The sequence below is a fragment of the Hordeum vulgare genome, chromosome 6H (assembly GCF_904849725.1).
Source record: "Hordeum vulgare subsp. vulgare chromosome 6H, MorexV3_pseudomolecules_assembly, whole genome shotgun sequence".
NCBI classification, from domain to species: domain Eukaryota; kingdom Viridiplantae; phylum Streptophyta; class Magnoliopsida; order Poales; family Poaceae; genus Hordeum; species Hordeum vulgare.
The window spans coordinates 460,951,903-460,967,166 of record NC_058523.1 but is presented as its reverse complement, the minus strand read 5'-3'; the positions used below and the strand labels follow the sequence as shown (position 1 = coordinate 460,967,166).

Sequence of the window (15,264 nt, the reverse complement as noted above, 5' to 3'; positions counted from 1 at the left end):
GACATTTGGTACACAGAAGGCATTCCTCCGGTGTCACTGAGTTACATGATCTCATGGTCATAGGAATGAATACTTGACATGCAGAAAACAATAGCAACAAAATGACACGATCATATTCTACGTTCATAGTTTGGGTCTTGTCCATCACATCATTCTCCTAATGATGTGATCCCGTCATCAAGTGACAACACTTGTCTATGGCTAGGAAACCTTAACCATCCTTGATCAACAGGCTAGTTAACTGGAGACTCACTAGGGACACAGTTTTGTCTATATATCCATACATGCATTTATGTTTCCATTCAATACAGTTATAGCATGGATAATAAATGATTATCTTGAAACAGTAAATATAATAATACTATTTTATTATTGCCTCTAGGGCATATTTCCAACATAGTTTCCATCCCAAATTTATTGAAGTCATAAGAGACCCTCTTGCAAAAATAAGTCTTCCAATCTCGTGCCTAGAAGTTTTGCCGTTGAGAATTTATATGTAAAGTCCTTGAAAAATCCTAAGTGTTCGATCAAAGAATTGAAGGATAAAGATGACAACACTTAGATCCTATGTGTTATGCCTAGCTAGGGGCGTAAAACGATAGCGCCTGTTGGAAGGCAACCCAACTTGTATCTTTTTGATTTTTGGTTTTCTTGCTGTTTTCAATAAAATACACAATTATACCTCTGGTTAGATGTGTTTTTGTGGTTTAAATTAGAGTTTGTGCCAAGCAAGGCCATTGGGATGATTTGGGGAAAGTTGAGTTGATCTTGCTGAAAAACAAAAACTTTTGCGCTCACGAAATTATTTATCATTTTTAACACAAGAGTGATTTTGAGTTGATTCTTTTTGAACAAGATTAATAAACAAATTATTCAAGTCGTCCTAAGTATTCAGAATTTTGGGAGTTACAGAAGTATTCGAAGTAGTCAGATTGCTACAGACTGTTCTGTTTTTGACAGATTCTGTTTTCTTTGCGTTGTGTGCTTGTTTTGATGATTCTATGATTTTCTTTGATGATTTTTTGCCATAGAAAAGTTGGAATATAGTAGATATAATGAAAAAAATAAGATATGAATAGGTTTTCAACAGTACTTATAGTAGTGGTTTGCTTTCTTATACTAACGGATCTCACGAAGGTTTTGTTGAGTTTTGTGTGATTGAAGTTTTTAAGTTTTGAGTGATCCTACGATGGATAAAGGATAAGGATTAGCAAAAGGCTAAGCTTGGGGATGCCCGAGGCACCCCAAAATAATATTCAAGAAGTATCAAGTAACTAAGCTTGGGGATGCCCCCGAGTGGCATCCCCTCTTTCTTCTAACAACCATTGGTATTTTACTTGAAATTATATTTGTATTCGTCACATATTATGAGTTTTGTTTGGAGCGTCTTGTATGATATGAGTCTTTTCTTATTTTGCTTTGTGTTTTAAGGCTTGAATCCTTGCTGGACACACCTTTTTGAGAGAGCCAAAAATTATGCTATGCTTGCTCCTATGCTTCACTTAAATTTTTAGAGTCATGGTTTTGCTCTAGTACTTTACTTATATCTTTTTTAGCATGGTATGCTTTGTTATTTTTGAAGAAATGCTCTCATGCTTCACTTAGATTTATTTGGGAGTTAGTAATTTTTTTAAGAAATTATCTCTTGCTTCACTTAGATTATTTTGAGAGAAAGAAAAATTATGCTCATGTTCTTCACTTAAATTTGTTTGAGCTTATCAAAAGCAACATATGAAAATAGTCCCAAAGTGATAGATATCCAAGGAGGATTAAAAAAACTTTCATGAAGATCATTGGACAAAATAAACTTGATTCTTAGTAATTATTTTGAGATATGACGATATGATATGTGAGTCATGTTGATGAGTAATTGTGCTTTAGTAAGAATATTGATGTTAAGGTGTGTGATTCCCTATGAAAGCACAAAAGTAAATAGTTATGCAATGAAATTTATATCCTACTTGTGGTGCATTATTCGGTGTTACTTATGCTTAATTCTTGGGTACGTGATTTTTCGTTTCTTGGTTGGTCGCTTCTCAATCTTTTTGCTAGCCTTCATTTTGAACTAAGTATGATCACTACTTGTGCATCCAAAACCCTTTAAACCAGTTTTGCCATATGAGTCCACTATACCTACCTATATGCAGTATTTCTATGCCGTTCTAAGCAAATTTGCACGTGCCATCTCTAATTTTCAAAATAACTTTCTCTTTTGTGTGCTCTACCGCTCGTGAGGTGGTGAGGGGTGGCCAAAATTTTCCATGCTAGATGTGTTATTATCACGATGAGTGTTTATTCACTTGTCATTGCACGAGAGTATGGCAAAGGTATTAGGGATGCCCAATCCCGAAATGAAAAAAAATGAATTTACTTTTTGTTGTCAAATAATAAATTCCTTAAAAGTGTTGGTATGGAGGGCACCCGTGGATACAGACAAGCCATGGAAAGTGAAAGTAATGGTGGAAAAAGGAATAAACTCTATTTTCTGTTTGGGAACCACCTATGATGTATCTAGCATGGAAAGTGTTGGGAGCTCTAAGTCGTTTTCGTTGGTGGGAAAAGTATGCCTCCCAAAATGTTTTTATCTCTCAATTTTCGCTTTGAGCTGTGGCACCTCTACAAATACCTACTTCCCTCTACGAAGGGCCTTTATTTTACTTATGCAATTTTTATTTTGAATTTGAGCCTCCATCTTCTCTCATAAGCACCAACTAAGGGGCTCTATGATCGTATTTGAGCATTGGGTGTAGCTAATATTCAAGTGTGTTTTATAAACGGATCAATGATTGGGCATAACGGGCTAGGGATAATTTGCTTTAGTGTTCATATTTTGAAAGACATGGTTGCTTGTTGGTATGCTTGAGTTTTAAAGTCTTCATGTCAAAGCTAGACTATTGCTTCGAACCATATAAAAGTCCGAATGTCCATGCTATAAAGAAAAGAAATGTGATGAACATGTTAGGAAGCATTCCACATTAAAAAATCTGTTTTTTTCATTTACCTACTCGAGGACGAGCAGGAATTAAGCTTGGGGGTGCTGATACGTCTCCAACGTATCTATAATTTTTTTATTGTTCCATGTTGTTATATTATCATTCTTGGATGTTTTACAATCATTTTATATCATTTTTTGGTACTAACCTATTGACATAGTGCCGAGTGTCAATTGTTGTTTTCTGGATGTTTTTTACATCACGGGAAATCAATACCAAACGGAGTCCAAACGCAGCGAAACTTTTTGTGTATTTTTTTGGGTCAGAAGACATCCAGTGGGCCAGGAACGCACCTGAGGGGAGCTCCGATGGGAGCACAACCCACCAGGGCGCGCCTTCCGCCAAGCGCGCCCGGGTAGGTTGTGTGTGATAGTCTGGCTTATTAGGGATGATAGACTACTCATATCAATAAGGAATTCCTTCTTTTCCGGTAGCCTAGTATTGATATGTGGGGCCAGTCTAGATCCCGCCAGGAGTAACGACCGCCGGCGGGTGTGTCCGGGGCATTACATTGTGCCCTCCTCGTTGGCCTCCCGCACAACCTCTTTGCTCTATAAATACCCCAATATTCCAGAAACCCTAAGGAGGGGGACGAAAATCAATTCCAGCCGCCGTAGAGTCTAGAAACACCAGATCCAATCTAGACACCATCATAGAGGGGTTCATCATGTCCATTGGTGCCTCTCCGATGATGCGTGAATAGTTCTTTGTTGACCTACGGGTTCGTAGTTAGTAGCTAGATGGCTACTCCTCTCTCTCTCTTGATTATCAATACAATGGTCTCTTGGAGATCCATATGATGTAAGTCTTTTTGCGGTGTGTTTGTTGGAATCCAATGAACTTTGAGTTTATGATGAGATCTATGTTTTTATCCATGAAAGTTATTTGAGTCTTCTTTGATCTCTTATATGCGTGATTGATTATAGCCTCGTATTTCTTCTCCGATATTTTGGTTTTGTTTGTCCAACTTGATTTATTTATCTTGCAATGGGAAGAGTTGCTTTGTGATGGGTTCGATCTTACGGTGCATGATCCGAGTGACAGACAGGGAAACGACACGTATGTATCCTTGCTATTAAGGATAACAAGATGGGGTCTATTTCTACATAAATAGATCTTGTCTAAATCATGCCATCGCTCTTATTGCATTACTCCGTTTTCCATGAACTTAATACACTAGATGCATGCTGGATAGCGGTCGATGTGTGGAGTAATAGTAATAGATGCAGGCAGGAGTCGGTCTACTAACCTTGGACGTAATGCCTATATAATGATCATTGACTGGATATCATCATGATTATTTGAAGTTCTATCAATTGCCCAACAGTAATTGTTTTCCCAACGTTTGCTATTTTTCTCAAGAGAAGCCATTAGTGAAACCTACGGCCCCGGGGTCTCTTTTCATCATATTTGCCTTTGCGATCTATTTTCCTTTCCTTTTGTTTCCAGATCTGTTAAACCAAAAATACAAAAATACCTTGCTGCAATTTATTTGTTCCGCGATCTATTTATCTTATCTATCACTTTTACCTCACGTTATTTGCCTATCTTGAGGCGTCGTACCCGCAAGGGATTGACAACCTCTTTAACATGTTGGGTTGCGAGTATTTATTATTTGTGTGCAGGTGTTGTTTACGTGGTGTGAGGAGGTTCTCCTACTGGTTCGATAACCTTGATCTCATCATTAAAGAAAATACCTACCGTCGCTATACTGCATCATCCCTTCCTCTTTGGGGAAATACCGACGTAGTTCTAGCACGCATCAAAACCTGAAAAGCCAAAAACATGCAAAAGAACAGAAAATGGCACTAGGCATTGGGTTAATAGGTTGGTGCTAAAAAATAATAGTAATTGATAAACAAGCACCCAAAAATTATCCTAGAATGATAATATAATAGCATTAAACAACCAAAAATTATAGATACGTATGAGACGTATCAATCACCACTTCTTGTTGGGTGAGATGTCGCAAAGGTATTTCTTTTTCTTTGTGTTTGTTCTTTCATTTCCGATATTAATAGAATGTGAGATTGCGTGTATGTCCATTTGTAGTCTTGATGGTGAAGCATTCATGTGCATGAAAAAAATGTCGCAAAAGGAGATTATATCTCTCAAGAGTGCCTCACAAAGTCACAAGAATATGATACTCACTTTGATGATGATAATATTGACATGCACGACGAGGACTTTATTGCCAAGGAAAGAATCGCAAATTGTCATTGTGTTGAAAGAGTACAGGTTTTGAAGCTCGAAGACAATGATCTTAAAGAGGGATTGGACGCCATTGTCATTGTGTGGAAAGAGTATGCCAAAAAATGTAGAAGTTAAAAGAGATGAAGGAGAGGGCGGAAGTCGAGTGACAGAGGGTGGCGGCCGAGGAGAAGAGGGCGACAGTCAAGGAGAGAAAGGTTGAACCAGAGGAGAGAAAGGTGGCGATCAAAGAGCTCAAGGCGGTGGAGAAGAAGGCACTTGAGTTTATGTTCATGGACACAAGTGACCTCGACCACAAAGAAAAGGCATATGTTGAGCTTTGTCGCGATGAAATGGTCATGAAGAAGAAAATGTTCATGACAAACATGGTGGGAGGAGGAATGGGAGGTGCCATGGGTGAAATGGGAGGAGCAATGAGAGGTGCCATGATGGAATGAGAGGAGGAATGGAAGGTCCCATGGGTGGAATGGGAGGTGCCACTGGTAGAATGGAAGCAGGAATGGAAGGCACCATGGGCTGCTACATGAACTTGACGTGAGCTGCCATGGATGATGCCTTTGGTGGTAATATGGGTGGTGCAATGACTTTGGTGGCGTTATGGATGGTGGCTTTGGTAGCGACATGAGTGGCATTGGAGGTGCTTCCGGTGGAGGTGGCAACATCGATGCATCAACACATGAAACATCGACAAAGTAGCCATTGATGATGATGATGCCAATGTTCACAATGTGACTAGTGACGTCGGAGAGGATGAAAAATGAGATGCTATGTTTGATGGTATCTTTATGTGCATTAGACCAAAAACTTTATTGATATGATCACATTTATTTGTTGGATTATGAGCTATGTTTTGTTATGGAAGTTGAGTTCATGTTAAATCTGAAAACATTGCACATTTATATGTCTATATGACAATTTTGATTCAAAATAGTGAGGCTCTACACTGATTGTAGTGCTGATGTAGGCTATCGCGCGGTTGTCGATCATTTTACATCTTTAAATATGCATCATCTATTGAAGCGCTAGTTTTATATCACCAAATATATAATATCTATTGAAGTTAAGACTTTATTGAAGATGTAAACAACATTTTGATGATGTAAATTACACAATACCTACTTTTATTTCTCTAAATATACACCTTCTTGTACATTTCCAAATATACATATTATATTGAAGATGCTTTAAAACATCTACGGCCGAACCTCTCATACGTTTACAGACACGTCCGGTCAGTAACCAGACAAAAAAAGAAATAAGAAGTAACCCAACCGGACCTCTCGTATCTTTTTTATACGTTCGGACACTGTCCGCGAGCCTTTATATTCATCTCAAATATGAAAATAATATAAGGGCTCACGGACACGACCGGTCAGTCCGTCGCATGAAACACGTCGCATAAAACACGACCCATTCCAAACTATTTATTTTTCTTTCTTTCTCTCCACCAATTATGACGACATTTCAAATATACGATGCTCTAAGGCGAGAAACAACGCGACATCGGAATGTATCGACATTATCCCGCGACCGCGAGCAAGTCTTGTCTTTTTTTTCCTTCGACACGACACGTCAGGCTGACAGCGGCGGTGCCGGACGCCACGGGCACAGGGTCGCGCTCGCGCGTGCGTGCACGCCATCGCTATCCAAGGAAAAACCGGTCAAACGGACAGCGATGCGAGCAGCACCTGAAAAAGGTACGAGGCGGCGCGGGGGCATCCATTCGCAGAGCATGACGTGGCATGACACGGCGTCGCCAGTGTGGACGGGGGCAAAGCCGTTCTCACCAGCCGGCGGGTGTGAACCGGCGAGGAGTTCGAGAAGCGTCCGAAAGAACACCAAGGAGACCAACTGCTGCTGCATGCAAAAGGTGGCCCTGGCGAGACCCCTTCCACACCCACCAACGCGCGTAGCCGCGTACGCGCGCCCTTTATCAACCCGCAGCCTCGGCAAGGGCCGATGGTGAACGGACGCAGCTTGCGGCAGGCCGGCGAGCGCACGGGCGATCACAATCACAATCACAATCACATCACGCCAGTGGTCTTCCACGGTGCGCGGCGGGAGCATGCAACGGCAGCGCTTCGGGTCTGACGAAGGGCCGGCACGGAACCCCGCCGAGGAGAGGAGGCTCAAGAGACCCGCCGCGACCGAGTCCGAGGAGACCGCCGGCGGCGGCGACGACGAGGACGATCTGCCCCCGGGAACCAGGAGGAGGATGAAGGACACGCAGCAGAAGCCGAGGCCGAGCGGCAGCACCGCGGCCTCCTCCGTCCGCGCCGTGCTGCAGGACTTCCTGGAGCAGCAGCAGCGCCTGGACGCGCAGCGGCAGGAGGCGGCGGCGCGGCACGCGCAGGAGCGGCTGGCCTTCGAGCAGCAGTGGCGGCAGGAGATGCAGATGCTGGAGCGGGAGCGGCTGATGCTGGAGCAGGCGTGGCGGGAGCGCGAGGAGCAGAGGAGGATGAGGGAGGAGGCCAGGGCCGAGCGGAGGGACGCGCTCCTCACCAACCTGCTCAATAAACTCTTGCGCGACGACTTCTAGGGAGGGACACGTGGCTCGACGACGCGTGCCTGATAATCAACAAAATTCGTTACTTGTAGCATAGGATATGGCAGTGGATCAATAGAAATTCTTTGTTTGCTTTGTCCTCACCTCAGCATAGATTAATCCGTAGGAATTTTAAGTCATTTTAGTAGTAAGATATCAGTTGCATACACATGTAATTGCTAGCTAAGATGCTGCCAAATGCTGTGCTCCGTGTCTTTGTGGAAGGGTAAATGTTTTTTTCTGCCAGACATAGCAGAACAAATATATGTTTTTACATATTATTATTATGTACTGCCATTCATATCAATCCATCAAAATTCTGCCAACAAACAAAAAAATTGGGAAGTGAGAACATGTGATTAAATGCACAGCGCGGGGGATCTATCATGCAGATGGCTAGTCTAGTGTACACAAATCCACAATTTACTGTAAGATGTAAAGTGCGAGTGATCGACAGAATCCACAAATTTTCTGCGTAGAACTGTCTAGTCTAGTGTACAGATCTATCATGCAGATGGCTAGTAGGTAGATTAATACGGGCAACATGTTGTTAGTACTACTTACTAGGAAGGTGTACAACCAAATAAAAGTATACGTTACAAAATACTGATCAATCTGTAGGCTTGTGAAGTTGTGTTCCTTCCGATGTGCAGATTGTAATTGTGTTCCTTCGGATTCCGATGTTCAGATTGTAATTGTGTTCCTTCCGAGTTCCGATGTTCAGATTGTAATGAATTACTTCCTGAATATTGTCTTCAGTCTACGTTACAAACTATAAGGGCAGAGCCCCAGTTCATTTTTCCACTGAAAAGAAAAACAAAACAAAAAAAACTAATGTCAGTTCACAGCAGTCAAAGGCCATAAAGGGTGAGCAAGCTTGGCAGAAAATAACCTTTACAAGCAAAAACCGCCACTTGGAGACTTTTCAAGCTCTACCACCAAACCACTAAAATATAGCAAATCTGTTCGCAGCAAGAACTTGACGATGATGCAGTACATCCATTCACCGGACATCTCCTACTCCCTGGTACTCACTCTTCACTTCCATACTTACGAGTATCATCATCAGAATCAGTTTCAGTATCTTGGTCATCACCAGAACCAACGCTGCCACTTTCCTGTGTTGTCAAACCCAAGAAACCGTCCAATAGATAAGGTTCTATAACCTTGCAGAAAGAATCGGCATTGCTCCCCTGAAAACCTATCCAGAAGAATTGCCCTTTCCTCTTCACTTTACTAGGTAAGGACTGTGCATGCAAGGAGTTCACAATTCTTTCAACACCCTCGCTGTTCCCACCACTGACCTTGAGAACAATATCACCTGATGAGAGTTTGAAGCCTCCAAACATGAACCAATACGCTAGAACACGTGGAGATAACCACCTGTGGATAAGCTTTGGGAGAACAGGCTGACCTTTTAGAAAGAACTGATCAGCAAAGAAACCGAAATGTAAATGAGGTATGGTTGAGAACTCATAAGGTATCTTGCTCTCATCATCAAATGATCTGCTTGCTGAAGTCAGCCATTCAAAGAAACGCTCATGAATGTGCACCCTTAAGACCGAATGGGCATCGGAATATTCCTGGAACTTAAAATGGACAATGTGAACCCCTCTCTGTGCATGAGATTCAATCTGTGTGCCTCCCAGAAGAAAACCAATCAAAATCTCACGCTGCTCTTGATCCAATTTCATGCTCACGGGTTTTGGCTTAACAGCGACTTTCTTACCAAGACGGAGACCAGTCTGAAGTTCTTCCAACAAATCCTCCTGTACATCATACTTCTTTTTACACATCATATCATAAACCTTTTCAGCTTTCTGATAGTCTTCTACAGAAATATAACCTCTTAGCATGATGTTGCAAGACTTTGCGTTAGTACCTATCGTCCCTTTTTTGTGCATTTCATTGAAGACCTCCTCAGCTTTCTCAACATTCCCAGCCCTTATCTGTGATTCTAGATAGATGGTGTACAAGATTCTATTTGGACGGCACCTAGCAAGGCATTTCGAGAATGTTAGTTCTAATTTCTCATGCATATCAAGATCCAAGTACATGTACATCAGGGCAAGAAATGCTGGCATCAAATGCTTCATATGGCTCTCAGAAAATTCATCCATAAGTTGTTCCGCAACATCTATCTCCTTAGCATTTGCCATTATCTCAATTATCTTATGATAAGTTGCGACATTTGGGGGTATACTTTGCCTCTTCATTTCCCTGAATATATCCAGGGATTTCATAGGCTCGCCAGTTCGAGCATAAACCTCCATTCGGCAGACATAAGCCTGAGCAGGAAGCTCTGAACCCGTCTGGAGAATTTCATGCCACGTTGCCTCTGTTTCTTGAACCCTCCCTTCTTTGGAGAAGGCACGCATGACTGACACCAGCACATCAATACTCTCATCAAAGCCAGCCTGCTTCATTTCCTTTCTAAGAGCTATGATCCTGTCTCTATCAATAACGTCTTGATAGCTGTGAAGCCAGATTAGCCCAGCATAGACCTCCTTGTGCACCTCAAGATTGGTGGTGACCAGATTGTGGTAGACAAACTCAGCCTGCCTGAGGTTGTGCTTTGCAGTTCCTCCTGTCTTACTCACAAGTGCGCGGAACAAGGAGTTGTGAAGGCTGAGGCGAGGCTTGTAGCCACCCATCTGTATCATCTGGTTGTAGATAGTGCAAGCATGCTCGAGGCAACGTCCCCTGGGTGTACTGAGGTACGCAACGGTCAGTATGTGGAAGGTGGACTCAGCAGGAACACGGCCCTGCTTGACCATTGCCTCAAACATCTCCCGGCATTTCTCAACCTTGCCTTCCCTGCCGAGAAAATCTGCCACCCTTGTGGCAAGCGCAAAGTTGAAGCGGTACCAGTGCTGCCGCTCCATCCAGCTAAACACCTGAAAACAACCAACGAGCACATCTATGATCCATCGACAGATCGACTCATCGTGTATATGATAATATGCCGCTATGGCAATTCGTCGAACAGTTCATGGGCAAGAAGAAACCAAATGAACATATGTCTAGGGAGATCATTAGTCGAACATGTTATGGGAGGGAGGTCGGCGTATGAGCCTGCGAGGGCACTGACCCGGAAGGCGGCGTCGTTGTCGCGGATGCGGAGGCAGTGTACAGCGACGTAGGTGGCGTCCTCCTGGGTGAGCCACTTGCGTTGGGCGTTGAGGATGCGGGTGAAGGTGGAGTGCTTGTAGGCGGGGAGCTCCTTGCAGAGCCAGGCAATCCTGGAGCGGCGCCACTGCTCGGGCAGCTCCTCCAGCTCCGGCACCACCAGCTCCGGCGACCGCACCGCGTCCCTCTCGTCGGCCGACGCCCACGCCTCGTCCTTGAACATCCCAGACTCGTCGTACTCTTCGTCCTCGTCGTCGGACTCCTGCACTAGGGACTCCAGCGCTGAAGCTACCGCCGGAATTCGTATTCTTGGCGGGGATACGGCGAGCCGGCGGGGAAGGAGCGGAGGAACGGCGAAGCGGAGGACGGTAGGCGGAGAAGCGAAGGTGGGGAAGAAGGCCGCAGAGCATCGTAGTGACGGAGATGGAGTGGCGCAGTAGGAGGTGGAGGCCATGAGTGAATCTCGATGGCGAGGGCCGGAAGCTGTGCTGCTTCTATCTCACTCGAGCTGCCTCATCGTCTCCCGGGTTGCCCCTGTACCTCCCCTCTCCGAGGGACCTGGATTGGGATTTCGGGAGGAGTGAGTGAGGTGTGGGACCTTCCCCCCGCATAACTTTCCAGGGCAGTCCGCGTGATCTCGTCCGTCGATCTTTTTTCTGTTTAGAGCATGGTTAATAGTACAGCCACCTGCTGGCTATATGACGTTGACACATTATCTATAACCAAACTTATAGCCGGCAAGTATAATAGGTAGATGTAAATAAGTATTATTTTATTGATACAAGGCACACCATCCTTTCTCACAAAGTGTCTAGAAGCACGTGGTACAACCGGCTGTTAGTTTGTAGCCCGTTTCTCTTCTCTCTCTTCTAACTCATCACAAATATATTATTTTAAGTCTTACAGCCCGCCTACATCATCCTATTGTACTTGCTCTTAAGGAAAATGATACAAAATAGATAAAACAGCAGCCGGCCGGGGGCAACACGACGCCTGGGCCTGGACAGCCTTTGGCCGGCCGGAGGCAACACGTGTGCCTGGGCCTGGACAGCTGCACCGCACAAGGGCATGTACAATTGTTTAGACACGTTCTATCTATAGCATCATATCATGTTAAGTATAGACTGCAATATAGACATTGTTTCTATACAAGTCCTAAACTTTCGGAGAAACGGCAGCCAACATATTCGATTCGCACAAGTGAAAAAATATTGGTTTTAGACACCCTCGTACAACAGCCAAAACTCCGGCATTAAGATACGATTATTATGGAATTAGACCGTCACTAATTCTACAGACGGACTGTCCCTTTATCCTTCTTCTCTTTCCTCCAGGTAGACCAAAATCCTAGCTAACATGAAATACAAACGGCTTGTGCATGCCCTAAGAGAGAAGAGGGGGTGGGTGATAACCCACAAGTATAGGGGATCGCAACAGTTTTTGAGGGTAGAGTATTCAACCCAAATTTATTGATTCGACTCAAGGGGAAGCAAAGAATATTCTCAAGTATTAGCAGTTGAGTTGTCAATTCAACCACACCTGAAAGATTTAGTGTCTGCAGCAAAGTATCAGTAGCAAGGTAGTATGATAGCAGCAGTAGCAACAGTAACCAGTAGCAGAAGAGTAAAAATAGTAGCAACAGAGTAACAGCAACAGCAACAACAGTAGTAGCGACAAAGTAACGTAGCAAGGACCAGTAGTAAAAGACTCGTAGGCATTGGATCGGTGATGGATGATTATGTCGAATGTGATTCATCATGTAACAACTATAACACGGAGAGATAAGTAACTAGCTCCCGTTCGTCAATCTAATGTAGGCATGTATTCTGTATGTAGTCATACGTGCTCAGGGAAAAAGAACTTGCATGACATCTATTGTCCATCCCTCCCGTGGCAGCGGGGTCCTAATGGAAACTATGGGATATTAAGGTTCTCCTTTTAATAAAGAACCTAACCAACGCATTAACACTTGGTGAATACATGAACTCCTCATACTATGGTCATCTCCGGGAGGGGTTCCGGCTATTGTCACTCCGGGGTTGCCGGGTCATAACACATAGTAGGTGACTACAACTTGCAAGATAGGATCTAAAACACACATATATTGGCGACAACATAATAGGTTCAGATCTGAAATCATGGCACTAGGGCCCTAGTGACAAGCATTAAGCATGGCAAAGTAGTAGCAACATCAATCTCAGAACATAGTGGATACTAGGGATCAATCCCCGTCAAAACTAACTCGATTACATGATAGATCTCATCCAACTCATCACCGTCCAGCAAGCCTACGATGAGATTACTCACGAACGGTGAAGAGCATCATGGAATTGGCAATGAAGGAAGGTTGATGATGAAGATGGCGACGATTTCCCCTCTCCGAAGCCCAGAACGGACTCTAGATCTGCCCTCCACATGAAGAACATGAGGTGGCGGCGCCTCCGTATCGTAAAACGCGATGAATCCTTCTCCTTGATTTTTTTCCAGGCGAAACGGAATAAATAGAGCTGAGTTTGGAGGCGGTGGAGCCACGTGGGCCCCACAAGCCTGCCAGGCACGGCCAGTGGGGGTGGCGGCGCCTCCTGGGCTTGTGGCCCACTGGCTCACCTCCTCCGGTGGATCTTTGCGCAGGTATTTTTCATTAATTCCGGAAAAATTCTTCGTAAATTTTCAGGTCATTCCGAGAACTTTTATTTCTGCACAAGAAAAACACCATGGAAATTCTGCTGAAAACAGCGTTAGTCCGGGCTAGTTCCATTCAAATCATGCAAATTAGAGTCCAAAACAAGGGCAAAAGAGTTCAGAAAAGTAGATACAACGGAGGCATATCAACTCCCCCAAGCTTAAAGCCTTGCTTGTCCTCAAGCAATTCAGTTGAAGACTGAAAGAGACAAAAGAAAAACTTTGACGAACTATGTTTGGTCTTGTTGTTGCAACTATGTCTAACTCATATCCAGAGTTTCAGCAAGATCACAAGCAAACCACATAAGCAAATGACATCTAGGTCTCACGGTAAACTCATATCAATGGCATAATCAACTAGCGAGCAAATAATAATAAGTCTCAAACGTCAACACTTCAATCAAAACAAGCATGAAGCAGTACGAACAGATGATATCTTGCTAGCTCTTTCTGAGACCGCAAAACCTAAATGCAGAACACCTTCAAAGACCAAGGGCTAACTAAACATTGTAATTCATGGCAATGAAGATCCAGTCACAGTCATACTCAACACAGTTAAAAGCAAAGCATAAAAACGACAGAGGTGCTCTCTAATGGGTGCATTTATAAGAGGAGGATGACTCAACAGGAACATAAATAGACAGGCCCTTCGCAGAGGGAAGCATTGATTTGCAGAGGTGCCAGAGCTCAAGCTTTGAAAACAGAGATAATAATTTTGGGTGGCATGCTTCCATTATCAATGCAATGACTAAGAGTTCTCAACATCTTCCACGCTACACATGCTATGGGCGGTTCCCAAACAGAAAAGTAAAGTTTTGACTCCCCACAACCAATCAATCACACTCCACGGCTAGCCGAATCCTCGGGTACCGTCCATACCAACATCAATCCTGGGGGAGTTTTGTTTGCAATTATCTTTTCGATTTGAGCATGGAACTGGGAGTTCCAATTGCCGACCCCTTTCTCGTGAATGATAGTGAATAACCACATATCGAGGATAACACGCCTAGCATGGAAGATACTGATAGCCCCCTGTCACCACATGAGCGGTTCGGGCACGCAAAACAGATTATTTCTTGAAGGTTTAAAGAGTGGCACATGCAAATTTACTTGGAACGGCAGGTAGATACCGCATATAGGTAGGTATGGTGGACTCATATGGAATAGCTTTGGGTTTATGGAGGTGGATGCACAAGCAGTATTCCCGCTTAGTACAAGTGAAGGCTAGCAAAAGACTGGGAAGCGACCAACTAGAGAGAGACAACAGTCATCAAAATGCATTGAGATTAACTAACATTGAGTGCAAGCATGAGTAGGACATAAATCACCATGAACATGAATATCATAGAGGCTATGTTGATTTTGTTTCAACTACATGCGTGAACATGCGCCAAGTCAAGCCACTTGAATAATTCAAAGGAGGATACCATCCTATCATACTACATCATAGTCATCTCAAAATTCATGTTGGCAACCAAGACAAACCATTATAAGCTCCTAGCTAAGTAAGCATGGCATCAACAACTATGATCTCTAAGTTGTCATTGCAAACATGTTTCTCTCACAACAAAGCTGAATCAGGCATGATGAGCTAGTCATAATTACAAAAACAATATAGATCGAGTTCATACCAGCTTTTCCAGGCTCAGTCACTTCATCATATATCGTCATTATTGCCTTTCACTTGCACGACCGAACGATGTG

The 15,264-nt window shown here is 43.5% G+C and overlaps 2 protein-coding genes across 2 annotated transcripts; one reads left to right on the top strand and one right to left on the bottom strand.

Moving 5' to 3' along the window:
* Positions 1 to 6,279: 6,279 nt before the first annotated feature.
* LOC123402538 (trihelix transcription factor GT-3b-like) lies at positions 6,280 to 7,990 on the top strand. Its single transcript, XM_045096460.1, has one exon. It carries the CDS (start codon positions 7,270 to 7,272, stop codon positions 7,741 to 7,743), a length of 474 nt encoding a protein of 157 aa, XP_044952395.1. The 5' UTR covers positions 6,280 to 7,269; the 3' UTR covers positions 7,744 to 7,990.
* A 166-nt stretch (positions 7,991 to 8,156) lies between these two features.
* On the bottom strand, positions 8,157 to 11,454 carry LOC123402537 (pentatricopeptide repeat-containing protein OTP51, chloroplastic). Its single transcript, XM_045096459.1, has 3 exons — positions 10,841 to 11,454; positions 8,642 to 10,646; positions 8,157 to 8,553 (listed from the first exon to the last, which is right to left on the bottom strand). The coding sequence occupies exons 1-2, from the start codon at positions 11,330 to 11,332 to the stop codon at positions 8,781 to 8,783; spliced, it is 2,358 nt and encodes a 785-aa protein (XP_044952394.1). The 5' UTR covers positions 11,333 to 11,454; the 3' UTR covers positions 8,157 to 8,553; positions 8,642 to 8,780.
* Positions 11,455 to 15,264: the final 3,810 nt, after the last annotated feature.

Bases quoted from the DNA above. Each gene is read 5' to 3' on its own strand.
- LOC123402538 (XM_045096460.1), top strand. From the start codon at position 7,270: ATGCAACGGCAGCGCTTCGGGTCTGACGAAGGGCCGGCACGGAACCCC.
- LOC123402537 (XM_045096459.1), bottom strand. From the start codon at position 11,332: ATGGCCTCCACCTCCTACTGCGCCACTCCATCTCCGTCACTACGATGC. The intron at 10,647-10,840 runs GTCAGTGCCCTC...GGTTGTTTTCAG, and splicing joins ACAACGACGCCGCCTTCCGG to GTGTTTAGCTGGATGGAGCG.